Source organism: Drosophila mojavensis, unplaced genomic scaffold (genome assembly GCF_018153725.1).
Source record: "Drosophila mojavensis isolate 15081-1352.22 unplaced genomic scaffold, ASM1815372v1 contig_36, whole genome shotgun sequence".
Lineage (NCBI taxonomy): Eukaryota > Metazoa > Arthropoda > Insecta > Diptera > Drosophilidae > Drosophila > Drosophila mojavensis.
The window spans coordinates 3649940-3665287 of record NW_025318858.1 but is presented as its reverse complement, the minus strand read 5'-3'; the positions used below and the strand labels follow the sequence as shown (position 1 = coordinate 3665287).

Genomic DNA, 15348 nt, shown 5'->3' with positions numbered 1-15348 from the left:
TTAATCTGGCATTAATTGTAAACTCTAATAAATTAAATATTTAAATGGTAAATAGCTGGGCATAGCTATAAACCCATAGAGCTTTGAATATGATGCGAATCTAACAGAATTATTCTGTGTATTTTATATTCCATTGCCTTGAATAATTTCAGTATAGATTAAATGACTTAAAAAATACATTAAAAAAAAAAAAAAAAAAAAAAAAAAAAACAATATTAAATTTGAAATATTTATAATTAATTATATATTTTATATACAACAATATTAAATATGAAATTTTTATAATGAATTATATATTTTAGATATTTCTATGAGTTTTAAATACATTCAATATTTACATATAAAATTGAAGAATATTTTAATTTTAAATACAAATACTTAAATACTTTGCACAATAATCTACCCTAACGTCTTAAAAAAATACACATCAAAGATTTAAGCATTTCAAAATGAAATAAATAATATATAGCATACATCTAAAACCTATCGAACCTAAACGAAATTTGCATTATTGACTCGTTTAACTGTTTCCATAATATATTATTCAACATTATTATTACTATTCCCAATTGCAATTTCAAATGAATAGACAAAAAGGCAATGTTTTTATTACAGATAGTATTTATTCAGGCTGTCGCTGCAAATCAAACACAGGCTTTATTTATTTGCCTTTGTCAGAGCGTGAAGCAGTCAGCTGGAACTATGCTAATCCTTTGCTTAGCTCAGTTATCTCTTTCTCTCTCTCTCTCTCTTGCTCTATCTCACTGTATCTCTTTTGCCCTCTTCAGGTTAATTTAGCAGTTTTTGCATAAACAAAAAACTACTTAACTGCTAAGCTGAGCTGGGCTCTATGCGGTTCTTCTTCTTTGCCGCATATGCAAATCCACACAAATTAATTCCGAAATGAACCTTTGAACAGGTTTCTCCTCCTGCAACTGCTCGTCCTTCTCCTCCTCCTCCTGCTGCTGCTGCCGCACTGCGACAGTTGAATTGCAACTGCAACTTCATTTGCAACGTCAACGGCAATGCGCATTAACATTGTTTTCATTTTGCCAGCGAGATCTTTTAACATTTGCCAAACCGCTGACGAGCACAACTCTCGACTCTGTCGACTCTGCCGACTCTGACGCAGCGGAAAAAGGAAATGCCCCGCCCACCCACAGGCAGCGGCTCTGTGTCCCTTGCAATTTGTATAAAAAGCGCTTTATCCTCTTCATTGCTCAGTCCAATAGCTCATCTACCTCTTCGCATCTCATCTCTGCTCTTCTCTTCTCTTCCCTTTCATCTCAGGCTCACATCCGCCGCGAATAGTGGAACACCCCATAGATACGACCGTGCCGCGACACGAACCCGCAACGCTTAATTGCAAGGCAGAGGGCTCGCCCACGCCCACAATTCAGTGGTACAAGGATGGCGTACCACTCAAGATACTGCCGGGATCGCACCGCATCACCCTGCCGGCGGGCGGATTGTTTTTCCTCAAGGTAAGTTCTGTCCCAGCGATGCAAATTATGCGACAGTCTGAATGGAGTTGCTCTCACGGGAGTGGGAGACTCCTGCTGGAGTAAAAGATTACAATGAAGATGTTTAGCTAACATTATTTTCGAAATATATACAGATAATATAAGTAATGGGATGACAATGAAAATATTTTTAATTAATGCTATATAAATGAAATATGTTTTATAAGACTCTTGCTATTTAAATAAATGAAGTTGGCCTCAAGATAATGAAAATATTATAAAGGAATGCCATAAATATTCTTATCTATTTATTTATATTATTTTTTTTATTTTTATTTATTTATTTTTCTTATTTATTATTTTATTGCATTTATTTATATTTACTATTTATTTTTCATTTATTTTGTATTTTTTTATTTTTTTTTTTTTTTATTATTTGAGAACTTCTGTATAAAAGTAAAAACTCTTGCTGAAATTAAGATGTAAACTCAACGTTAATTTATTTTTTTTTTTTTAATCCTTTTCCTTCTATAAGAAATATGAACAGATAATATGAATATGATAATTTTGAAATTAATATTATGAATAATAAAAAAGTGTAAATGAATAAGATTTCAAAAAATTAAATTGATCTCAAGAAAGGAAAAATTCTTTGCTAAATATAAAAACTCAGCGCTAAAACATTAAAATTTTGGAAATACAATTAATTAGATATTACAAAATATTTTTTTATTTTTTATTTTTTTATTTAACTAGAATGGTTAACAAAGCTTTTTCGTTAAGTGAACGATCTTATATATTTTCTCATTGAAAACTTAGCAGAACTTCAGTTTAGTCAAATTAATTAACTTTTAGCTTGTTCTTACTTTATTTTAATACTTGTTCTGCTTCATAATTTTATAATTTAATCGAAAAGCCGAAACAAATCCATATATAGTATAAATATTTTACCTTCAGTTGAGCTTAATCTCAATTTGCACAGTTTCAATATGGAACGAATGTAATTAGGAATGAATAATCGATCAACGATGGATTCTTACTGTTTGACAAAGTAAATTTACTTCAGTTTTCGCAGAATGGTCAAGATATCGCATTCGTTGTTCGGGATTGTCTTTATGGCACTGGCTGCCAGGGAATTGATTCATGGCGAATCAATAAATTTAAAACTTATTAAAGCCGTACTTAAGGACAATCTTGGAGGCAATGCCGCCTTTTCGCCTCGAATCTTGATAGACACCATGAAAGGATTTGCTGATATTTCCGGCGGGAACACAGTTGCAGAAATTAAGAATGTTATGCTGTTTAAAAGTAGCAACCTGCTACGTGGCAGTAATTACAGTTATACGAATCTTAGATTGACGGACTATACTGACGAACTAAAAGACGATATAACTTACGAATATAAAGAAACCTCCAATGGGACTCTTAGATTGACGGACTATACTGACGAACTAAAAGACGATATAACTTACGAATATAAAGAAACCTCCAATAGGAGTCTTGGATTGACAGACTATACTGACGAACTAAAAGACGATATAACTTACGAATATAAAGAAACATCCAATAGGAGTCTTGGATTGACAGACTATACTGACGAACTAAAAGACGATATAACTTACGAATATAAAGAAACCTCCAATGGGACTCTTAGATTGACGGACTACACTGACGAACTAAAAGACGATATAACTTACGAATATAAAGAAACCTCCAATAGGAATCTTGGATTGACGGACTATACTGACGAACTAAATGACGATATAACCTACGAATATAAAGAAACCTCCAATGGGACTCTTAGATTGACGGACTATACTGACGAACTAAAAGACGATATAACTTACGAATATAAAGAAACCTCCAATGAGAATCTTAGATTGACGGACTATACTGACGAACTAAAAGACGATATAACTTACGAATATAAAGAAACCTCCAATAGGAATCTTAGATTGACGGACTATACTGACGAACTAAAAGACGATATAACTTACGAATATAAAGAAACCTCCCATAGGAATCTTGGATTGACGGACTATACTGACAAACTAAGTGCCGAAATAACTGACGAATTTGACACGCCTAGAGAACTAACTGACGAAATAAATGAAGAAGTAACTAACAAATTCGACTATACAGTCGAGTCTGACCAATTTGGTGATTTGGATGAAACTGAGTCTCGTGCTATGTCAGACGTTACTCCCATTAACTCAGCTATATTTGCCTCTAAAGAAGTTCTACCTGCTCTGGGAAATACGGCGCAAGAAGTTAACTTTAACGACCCCCAAAATGCTTTACAAACTATCAATGATTGGGTAGCACAGCAAACTAAACGCAAAATAAAGAATTTCATCGATAGAATTGAAGCAAACATGAAAATGATCTTGATCTCTACGGCCTCCTATGAAGTAGAGTGGAAATATAAATTCAATCCCAAATTGACGAAGAAGGAGAGCTTCTATACGAGCCTAACTCAAACTATTCCCGTCGATATGATGAGCATAAGCGGTAGATTTTATCGCAGATATATCAAAAGTATAGACGCCGACGTCTTACAACTGCCATTTGCAAAAAAAGAAATTAAAATGACAATTCTATTGCCGAGGAAAATAAATGGCATAGACAAGCTTCTTGAGAGTTTGACGACGCTCGAGCTGAAAAATCTAAAGTTTAGTGGAAAGCCAACCAAACTAATCGATGTTAAATTGCCCAAATTCAAAGTAGACTTTAAAGTTGATCTGAAGAAATCGATGCAGGGCCTGGGCGTTCACGATTTGTTCAGCAATGCGAATTTTCCAAATATAACCAATCACGGTGTAATGAAAGTGAATGCTATAGTACAAAACGTCGCAGTGGAAGTATCTGAACGTGGCGCCTTGTTTGCGTTTGCTGCAAGTTTGTATTTCGAATAGTAGCCTCCAACCTCCAACCAATTCAATGAAATATTTATATTTTACGTTCTAGGAGCACCCTCGTCAACTCCAAAATTTGTAGTGGACCATCCATTTGTGTTTCTCATCCGCCGAGGCAACGATGTCTTTTTCGCAGGACGTGTCAACTTTGCCGATAACTAGGAAATTGTCGAAATAATATCGGGAGCAGTTACTGAAGCCCACTGATAGCTTTGCCTTTGCTCCCAGAACATTTCAGCAACTGTTCAACCCATCAACCCGAATAGCTGATCGATTATTTAGCTTTAGAGTTGTTGATTAAATCGGATTGATACAGTGCGTGTTTATTTTGATACTTTAGTCATCATGCCTAAAATGCTTGCGATAAGGATTCATTATTAATTAACCATACTCTAATTTCTTTTCTATCGATAATAATCGATAATCAGACAACATTTATTAAGCGTACAGCTGGCACTCCTTTAGTCATCATGCCTAAAATTCTTATTATAAGGATTGTTTATTACTTAATACCAACGAAGAACGAATTTACTCTAACTCCTTTTCTATCGATAATAATCGATAACATAATAATTGATAACATTTAATAAGCATGCAGCGAGCAGCCTTGAGTAGAAGACCTCTACTTGGTTAAACTGAAAATTAAAAATATTTATTTTTTATATAAATAGTAAATATATCAAACAGAGTAAGATAGAAGCAGAGAGAGAGAGAGAGAGAGAGAGAGAGAGTGACCGAATCAGTTGAGCTGGTGCTTATGAATGATTCGCCCATTGTTTACAGTAAAGAGTGGGCGCTTCGAATTGCCCAGCTCGCCAGACACACCTCTGTCCATAATAATATGCCCGGAAATTCCTTTCAAGCAGAGCTCAGCGTTAGGTCCTTTTGTATCCTTTTGCGCTAGAGCCAAATGAAACGAGCCTGTGGCACATTTACTTCATTTCGCTGCTTCGCTTGCGTATTATTATTTCTGTTATTTTTCTGCGCTTTACTTTTATGATGATTATTATTATTTTTTTTTTTTGCCCGCTCCCTCTCTCTTAGTCTTTGCTTGCATAATTATTATTTTTGCTGTCTCCGCGCTTTCATTCATATCTCATGAAAGGTCGAGGCAGCTGCTCGCGCTGGTTTGCTGTTTAAAAATTTTCATTTTGCCAGCTGTTGAGTGATGAACAAACTAATTGCTTTTATTTTTTCACATTTTATACACATCTGTGTGTGTGTGTGCGTGTGAGTGCACGTGTAGCTGTGCGAAAATATTTTTGCAAGCATTTCGCTGGGGCGGCCAACAACTTCATTAACGTAAGGTAAACAAACATTAAGAGGGACTCCCAAGGAGTTGGCTCGAATGGGAGATAGGAGCAGTCGAAGCCAACAGCAGACGCAGCCAGACAAATAAAGACAAACGGAAGCCAGTCCGGGCCCGGCTGGCAACGCAGCAAAAGTCAGAACGGAGCAGAGCCTGATGAGCTGCCAGCTAAGTGTGTGTGAGTGAGTGTGTGTAAGCCTGACTGTATCTCTCTCTGTGTGTGTGTGTGCCGTGGCAGGCACTTGGACTGAGCACTCAGCAATTTACGACGCAAAAAGCCAACGGCGCGCGCGTTGATTATGCTGATGATGCATTTGGAGCCGGAGCTGCCGCTGCCGCTGCTGTGGCCAGGACATTTGGGTGCGCTGGGTCCTGGCAGGCAGCAGCTACCCTCAACTCAACTGCCAGCTGCACTTGCTGCCTGCCACTTTTCACACTCGATCTGGCTGGCATTCGCATTCACATTCGCATTCGCATTTGTGTTTGTCTATTTGTTTATCACTTAAGTGCAAAAAAGGATTCGGGATGCAGGATTGCAGCAATCAGACGCTCTTCCGCTTTCTAAATGTTGCTGCTGCTGCTGCCACTGCTGCTATTTATTTGCGCTCGCTTTTAAATGAATTAATTCCAAAGCAGCCTCCCGTCTCGGCTTGCCTCACTCCATCCTGTCGTCCACACGTTGGCCACATTCTATTTGGCCTCGACATTTTCGGCATATTTCTGTGCAGCAGGCTGAGACTTGTTGATTATCGAACATTTCGGGCGGGCAGGTGAATGCAATTTATTTAATTTGCGACAAAGCTCGAAAGGCTTTTAATTAAAGAGCTTAAAAGGTATTAAATAGAATAGTTAGTTTTGTACAATAGGAAAATGCTTTCATTTAAGTTAAATATTAAGCTGGATAATCTGCTTAATTTAATACAATTTTTTCTTATATTTATAAATATATTTAAGCTGTGACTTGAATCCTAAATACAATTTCTTAAGTATTTGTATTCAAGTTTAAGTTTAAGAACGAGTAAAGTTTTTAGTCAACGACCTATCGCAAGTCTTATATGGGTATATAGTATAGTAAGTTAACTTCAGTTCCTCAGCTCTTCTTCTAAGAACTGTTCGCCCAGCAATATTTTTACTCAATACCAACGAAATAATATTTAATTTTAGTTTGTATAATTTTGCTAGTCTTAAATTCCATTTTTGCTTTGTTCAGCTCGACTTGTGGAACTGACCCTTTGCGGGTGATATAAATTTTTTCCGTTTCGAGTTAATCCTCGACTTTTTGCAGTGCACAAAGGAATTGTCCATAAACTAATCCACATAAATTCACAGGGAGCTTCATTTTGAAATTTAAGCCAAGCATTTTATTTCTTTTGTTATTTCAGCTTAGTCTATTTTCCTTTATTTTTTTAGAGTCCTTTTGCCATTTTTCTATGTCACTTGCATAATTTACATTCTAATTCCACCGGCTTTTCGCTCCCTATCTCTCTCTCTCTCCATCGTTCTCCATCGTTCTCCCTCGCTCTCTCTTGCTCTGACAATGCCAGCTCGTTCTATCTCGCTTTCAATCATTCTCTGTTTCTGTTAAGTTTGGAACAAGTCATCTTGCTTATAATGCGAGCGAAGCTCCTACTTTGCCCGGGCATTATTATAACGAGGGGCGCCCTAGACCCGAAAATGATAGTCCCAAAACTATGCAGCACTATCAAATTACGGCAGAGCGAGAGGGAGAGAGGAAGCGGGAGTGGGAGTGGCAGTGAGTCAAGATGCTGTTGCTTTAATGTGGCACAAAAGTTGGCTACAATAACGTCTTTAAGTAACAAAAGCAGACAAGCGAATGGGGAATATGCAATAAAATACAAGAAGACACAAGCGTATACATGTATAAGAGTGTATGTGTGAGGGAAAGGCGCGCTCGACAAAATATATAAAAGCTGAAGTGTAGTGAAAAGTGACAGTGGAAGAGCGAGCAACAGGGAGACAGACAATAATTTACGTAACAGCACGAAAAAGAGAAGGAAAAAAGAAGCTGAACAGAACACAAGCACCAGTCAGACATTCAGACATGGGCGTACAGCAAGGGGGGCGTGGCGTACACATGATGATTTGTAGCAACTATGCTTTGCTTTTGCCTGCCTCATCAGCAACAACAACAACAGCAGCAGCAGCAGCAGCAGCTGAAGAGCCAGCAGCTTGCTCTCTGTTTTTCGGGCATATTTGTGGATCTGTCTGGCTGAGTCGAGTGTTTTCCATGTAAAGCGTTCGTTGCCATCTAAATGTTGATTTAAACGCTGAAGTAGTTTTGCGGCCAGCTTTAAAATGCAATCAACAATTCGAAGCAAGCTCAGCGCATAAATCAAACCGAATTTGATTGCAGTTCTCACTGAATTTACTGCGCCTCACTCGGGCTCAATTAGAAAACCTGCTCGAGGCAGGTTAGCGAAATATTACTGCCTGGGGCGGCAGCTGCTCCACTTGCCACATAACTTTCAACTGGCGGCGCGTGGAGCACATTTTAATGAGTTTACAAACGCTTGACACATTCGCGGCTACATAAAAATAAGGCACGGCCCACGCTGCGTATGCTTTATATATACAAATTTATGTATGCTTTGTATGTACATTACATGTATGTCTTTTTTATGTACGTAGCTCGCTTATTAACTGTGTAGGAAGTGCGGCAGGCTGTTAGCTGCTTTGAGAGCCGTTTAATGAACGACTTAACAGTTGGCAGCAAGTCAAGTAGCCATGCGAGTTGTTGGTAGTAAAGAAAAAGATGGCCAACATACCAAGGCGCATACGTATGAAAAGCAGCTTGGCATAATGTTTGATTTATGGACAGCTTGTGGGGCAGAGAGGCTGCCTGAATCAGCAGTAGTTAGCCAAGCCAAGTTATTATAGTAATATCATGGATGTAAGTAAAGGAAGGCATTCTTAGAAGAGGAACTCATAGTTTTCGCAATGTAACAAGACTTCATAAGAGAGAGAATACATATAGTATACATGTATATCAAAATATGTAGTTGAGGATATTTAGAGGAATATATATATGAAGATATACAAGAGGATAGATATATAGCAGAAAATATCGGAAAAATTGAAATGAGTATATAGGACAGCATAAATATAGAAGAAAACGTATTTGAGAATAAATAGAAGAAGAAAATAAAATGAATAAATTGATATAAATTAATAAAGCACCAAATACAGGAGAATATTTACAGCTAAGCATAAGACATATAACTATACTATACTACTACTTACTACTTACTACTATACTTACTATATTCTACGTCTATATCATAAGGACATGTAATATAGAAACCTACCCAATCATCTATTAGTTTCTGCTTGCATAAAGAATTGAAAAAAAAAAAAAAAATTGAAAGCCTTTCTAAAGTTGTATAATCACTGATTTAATTTAATAAAAAAATATATCAAATAAACAAAATAAATAAATGTCAAATTTCCACACATGCAGAACTCTCTCTAAAGCTGTTCACTACATTCTTTATAAACGTATTTAGTTTCTAAAATTGATTATGTCCACTTTTTCAATCTCTAATTTCATTTTTCATCAGCTAATTATATACTATGCATACATATATATATACATATACATATACCTGTTGCTATCAACACAGCAACGTCTGCTCTCTCACACTCGCTTGAAGTGCCGCTCTCTCTCTCCTCTCTCTCTCTCTCTCCTCTCTCTGTTATATACCAGTTGATGGCTGACAGTTAAACAATTTTGCTGACTGGCTCGATTTCAGGCTCAATTAAAAACATTTACACGCCACATTTTACCGACTTTAAATTTAAGCAATATTATAAAACACACACAAACACTCACACACACTTTTTATCTTTATCTACACTTTCTCTGTCTATCTGTTGCCCTCTCTCGCTATCTCTCTATCTCCTTCTCACTCTCTCTCCCAATTACAAAATGTAACAACATGAAAACGAAATGGCTCCCAAATGAAATGTTGTAAATTTATGGGTATTTTAAATTAAAACGGAAGCGTGTTTTCAACGCGCGACTACACACAGTTCAACACACACGCACATACACACACACACATACATATACACAGTCAATATATTTTATAGCCGCATTGTTGCCCCTTGACTCCTGCTTCCTCCGCGCAATTCAAAGACGCACGTAGCACACGGCAGAGCTGCTGCTGCTGCTCTTTTTGCTGCTCTTGTTATTATTGTTGCTGTTGTTGTTGTTGTTGGTGTCAAATCAGTTTCAATGCTCGCTGGCAGCACGCACCAAACAACAACAACAACAGGAACAACAATACCAAAGCACAGCCAATTCTCAGCAATTCGCGTGGCTCCAGTCATTAAAGGCATAAATAAATTTATGTGACTTTCGGCACAGTTGCTTTGCCGTCTTCTGGGAGTCCCCGAAAAAAGCAAAACGCCAGAAAAGAAAATTTAATTTCAGCTCACTGGAAAATAAAGGAAACCCCGAAATAGAAGTAGCAAAAGAAAGAGCAACACATATAGATTACATTGTCTGGCTTAGTCTCCACTGTGCGTATTATATATAAAGATATGTACATATATATATATATATATATATATTTATTTTTTTTTTTTTTTGCTCACATTTTTATTTGCTCGCTCGTTGCCATTGCAACGGATCTGGTTCCCATTTTTTTTTTTTTTTTTTTTTCATTAGAAAGGATGACGCTGCCGGAGGCTGCTGCCTTTCCATGTTATTTATATAAAATTTTTAATAACAAATGTTGCGCAGGCAGCTAATGAGCTTAGCTTTAGCCAGAGGAGAGGAGGAGGCGGAGGAGGAGTTGAGGAAGCCGTTGACCCACGGGTCGTATGCTTGATTAAAGTGGAACTCAAATAGAATAATATATTATTGAAGCGAGCGGATATATAGTGGGTTAAATTTTAAATATTAGGAATTTTTGGCATTTTATTTACTTCTATTAACAAAAAAAAATAAAAATAAAAAAAATGTGAATATACATATTACTGAAGTACATGTAAAATAAATAATATACGAATGTATATTAGGAATTTTGTTCAATAATTTTTAGACAGCAAAAACCTTGCATAGATAGTCAAGTAAAATTCGTGAGAATAGCTTCTACATAATATACATATAATACATTTAAGGTAAAGAACATAATTTGTATTTTTGAGCTGAAAGCATATTAAGCTACAGCTATATTTTACTATATTCAATTATAATAATTAAATAATTATATATATATATATATTATATATTTAATTCATACCACAAAGACCAAAAGTTTCTTTAAGCTTATTAAAAGTTGCATAAAAACTATATATAAATATTTGATACCCACATCAAATGAATTAGAATGCTTTAGAAGCTCAGAAAAATGGAATAATTAAATAGTTTTTTTTCTCTCTCTCTCTCTCTCACACACAAGTCACACAAAGTGCAGAACGTTAATCCGCTTGCCCGAGTAGACATCAAACGTGGATTATATATGGCTGTGGTGGCATATGAGAAAGGCAACATGTATTATATAAAGACAATGTGTATTTATATCTATATACATATATAAGAAGAGATTGCCACAAGTTTAGCCTGCAGTAAACGCTTTGCCTTGCCTTTGACTCGAACCGAGCTGAGCTGAGCTGAGTTGAAATGAGTTGAGCATGACAATTGCGCTGAGGCCTGAAGCGCATTCACTTATTTGTTTTACAAAGCACACCCGAGGCACAGCAGCACACACACCCACACACACAGACACACCTATACACTCGCACAGCCACATGAGTAAGATTAAATGAAAGAATAATAGAGCTGAAGAACCCTTTTGTCATCTTCACTTAGCGCAACACTTAATTTCACTTGGATGAGGCGAAGAAGTTGTGTAAATTGTGCGAACTTTGTTGCTGCCGTTCGCTGCTCTGCCTGAGATAAATATGACAAACACACACACACACACATTCTCCGTATAACATACATTTTGACATTTAATTTTAAGCGCATGTTGGGGAATTTCTTTTGTGCGCCAAAAACAAATAAACAAACTGCAAAGACAAAAACAGTGAAACAACACAAGGCAAAGGGCGCTAAGACGGTGGGGCAGAGCCGTTGCGAGGGGAAGTGGGGTGGGGGTGGGAGGAGCCCACGATGTAACTATAAAGTTGCTCGAGAGACATTTTATGATTTGAGCACTTGAAGGCAGCAGACGCGCAACAGACAACAGATTGCTGACTGTTTATTATGGCCAAAAAAGACGAGGCAACAGTGCAAAGAAGATGAGCTACAGAGAGAGGAAGTGAGAGAAGGGGGAAGGGCTAGAGCGAGTGAGAGGAAAGGATGGAAAGGGAGGGCAGCAGCACATGAGATAGAGACTGCAAATCAACGTCTTGCGAAAGCACTTTTTGCAGTCCATTTGTAAAATGACAATAAGAAAGAAAGCAAAGCAATCTAAGAGATGATACAACTTTTTATATACCCTGTACAAACTAAGAGCAGTGGCAATATTGGCTGATGGAAAGTATTGCGGCATTTGATATGTATATACATATAGCTGGGCGAAGTGAAGAAGCAAAAAGGCAAAATATGACATGGCTCGCCCTGATATACCCTATCAAATCTTAAGCTAGTGGGAGCTCTAGTTACATTGCATACTAATGATATGTTACTATATACCCTATATTAATCTAAGACTGAATGTTAATTTAGTTGAATAATAATAAAATATAAATAAATATAAGGTACAAATTCAAGTATACCCTGTAAAATATATTACCGATTTTTAAAGAATTTTATTTTAAAATAATCTTTTTTTTTCTGTAACATGATTGATATAATAATATATTAATATAATATATTAAAATAATATTTTTGAAATAATTCTATTACTAATATACCCTACAAAAAATATTATTCTGATATGCCTTAATATGAATACATTTTACAGTATATATTCAAACTTGGTATTTATTATTTAATAATTTATTACTTATTTAATAATATATTTAACTACATAAAAATACGTTATACAATAACAACCCTCAACTCTCATTGCAGTCGGGCATACCCGGCTGACATTCGCTAAATGCAGCAAAGAGAAAACACAATCTTTTACTCATTTCAATTAAAATTTGCTCACATTTGGCTCCAGCTTCTCGAGCTGAACCTCATCTCATTGTCTCCTTCTGCTTGCTTGCAGGTTGTCAATTCACGTCGCGAAACAGATGCTGGCGTCTACTGGTGCGAGGCCAAGAACGAGCTGGGCGTGGCACGGAGTCGCAATGCGACGCTGCAAGTGGCGGGTAAGTGCCATATCCCTAACCAAAGTCTCTTGCTGCCAACATGGATTTGCGTTTTTAATATTCTAAATTGATGTTGATTTTTGTGCTGCTGCTGCTGCTCTTGTTGTTGTTGTTGTTGTTGTTGTTCGGCTTCGATATGCTTCAGGGACAGCCAGGGATTTTTTTCTTTTTTTGAATATTGGGGCTGGGCTGTTGCCCCGCCCACTTAACTAACTAGCTGGTGCTGCGTTTACAAGTTTTTCGCATGAACGCACCCACTTGTCTTGTCAGAGGTCTCCGTCTCCTGCCTCTATTAACCCGTTTTAGTTTCTGTGTCTCTTTTTCTCTCTATCTTCCCATCTCTTTTCTTGCCCTTTTTTTTTTGTGACTTTTAAAGCCTTTTCAGCTGGTTAGTTGGTTGCTTGGTTGACTGAACGCAGCTCAGTCTGAGTTTTTCTTTCATTTTCCTTCACTTACTTTTTCTTTTGGCGAGTGTGTGCGGGCGTGTGTATGCGAATATGCGTATGTGTGTGTGTGTGTGTGTGTGTGTATGTGATTTATGGCCACATCTGCATATGGGTGTAGCTATATTTAGATTGGGCTAGGTCTGTTTGCGTAGAGCTTGATGCCAGCACAATAAATTGGAAAATGAACCACTCAAGGGCAGCTCAACTAGCATTAAATGTTCATATAATCGAAGTAAATATTTATGTGCTGTTATTTTGCGTTAGTTTTGCAGAAGTTCTCAATTTAGAATTGAATAGAAATGATATGTAAAATAATAAAACTTCAACTGCTAAAGAAATAGTAAAAAAAAAAGTATACTGAATTTATATTAAATTATAGTTTAGTTTAAAAAATCGATTTCAATAATATATTCCTATTATTTACATATATAAATATAAATCAGAGAAAAATAAATAAATATATAAAGATAAGAAAATTAAAGTAAAATTATATTTTTCAGTCAAGAGCAAACTTTTCAAATAAAAAATAATTTCTCAAATATAATATTTTTAAGATACAGTTAAATTTCAAGTGTATTAATAATTTTAGAAAATATATTTTATATATTTATATTTGAAATATATTTTAAACTTCATAAATAAATTTTAAATTTATTTATATCTATTTATATCTATTTATAAACACATTTATAGCTTTATGGCAGCATATCACTTTCTACTCTACTCAAAATATTCATTATTTATATAGAAAGCCCATTTGAGGATCATTTTTCAGCCACGTCTTTTGGCTGTGGCCCACATTGCTCGATTTCTGTATTTCTTTTGGGCCATTTGCACTCCCGGTTGCCCTATTGCTACCGCAGACCAACATTTTGTCTCTTGTTGGCTAATATTTCTTTTATTTGCTGCGCTCCTTTCGTGTGCCCTCAATGCGAGCTGTGCCCTTCCCTACTTTTGCAGAGAACGACCGCCCACATGAAAATCGATATTGCTTCCTGACTTTCTGAGCTCACTTTTTTGTTCGGTTCTGTTCTGCTGCCTTTTTCTGTTTTTGTGGTTGGCTTTTGCTTTTTGCGGTATCCTTGGGGAATATTTTTCAATATTTGCATGTAAATCACGAAAAGCACGTCAAATTTGTTTGCTTGGTTAAAACGTCGTTATTGCGACTCTCCAGCTAAGAGCCAAGAGCAAGGCGTTCACATTGATTGGGTTAGGCAATAAAAGCGAGCAGGAGGCAGCAGCAGCAGCAGCAGCAGCAGCAGCAGCTGGAAAAGGCAGTTCACTTGCTCAGTTAGAGTGGGAGTGGGTGAAGAGGAGGGGGGAGCAGGGTGGCGGTGTCTCTGTCAATAATAAAAACATAAGTTGCCTATTTCTGATGTTGTCAGCGCAATTTCTGTCGAACGTCGTCAGCATTACGCATACGCAATGTCCGCTCACTTACACAGAAAGGGGTAGAGCTTATCAAATATGAAAGTCAGTCAGGTTTATACAAATATTGTGGGCTACTTATTTGCTGTTGCTTAGCGCACAAAAACAAAAGCATATTTGCACTTGGCTGAATACACAAATGCGAGTGGCTAACAACAAAACAAAGAAATAATAACAAATAAGTCAAACACTCGGGTTGGCTTTAATATAAGTTTAAGCGAGAGAGCAGTTCATGAGGGAAACAAATTAGAATATTTATGGCACTAGAAATGTTGGTTATATTCTTTTTTCTGTTTTTTTCTCTTATGTATTCACCATCATATTATAATCATACGATTCTATAATTTATGTTTTAAGTATGTATTTGTTTCTAAAAAAAAAAAAAAAAAAATAATAATAAATAAATTTTTGTTCAACCTTATGAATGGAGAAGCCTGACAATTTCAATAAAATATTCAGCTATATGAAAATTATAATACAAATATTTTTCTAACACT

At 36.3% G+C, this 15348-nt stretch overlaps 2 protein-coding genes across 3 annotated transcripts in view; both read left to right on the top strand.

Annotated features, from left to right (window-relative positions):
* The window catches only part of LOC6575896 (roundabout homolog 2), a 57138-nt gene that overhangs the window by 20624 nt on the left and 21166 nt on the right, over window positions 1-15348 (top strand). Inside the window, exons 2-3 of the mRNA XM_002001864.4 lie at window positions 1291-1484; window positions 12875-12977. Of these exons, the coding sequence (XP_002001900.2) occupies window positions 1291-1484; window positions 12875-12977 (297 nt within the window). The remainder of the gene's footprint in view (window positions 1-1290; window positions 1485-12874; window positions 12978-15348) is intronic.
* Window positions 2517-4696, top strand: LOC26527611 (serpin A3-5). 2 transcript variants are annotated; one of them, XM_032728853.2, is made up of 3 exons: window positions 2517-2817; window positions 2893-4361; window positions 4431-4696. In XM_032728853.2, exons 1-3 carry the CDS (start codon window positions 2540-2542, stop codon window positions 4538-4540), a joined length of 1857 nt encoding a protein of 618 aa, XP_032584744.2. In that variant the 5' UTR covers window positions 2517-2539; the 3' UTR covers window positions 4541-4696. The 2 variants fall into 2 exon arrangements, with proteins under 2 accessions (XP_032584744.2, XP_015020357.2); XM_015164871.3 differs by having other exon boundaries at window positions 2517-4361.

Excerpts from the sequence above, each read along its gene's own strand:
- LOC26527611 (XM_015164871.3), top strand. The coding sequence starts at position 2,540 with ATGGTCAAGATATCGCATTCGTTGTTCGGGATTGTCTTTATGGCACTG. Across the intron at positions 4,362-4,430 it reads CTTGTTTGCGTTTGCTGCAA|GAGCACCCTCGTCAACTCCA; the intron begins GTTTGTATTTCG and ends TTTACGTTCTAG.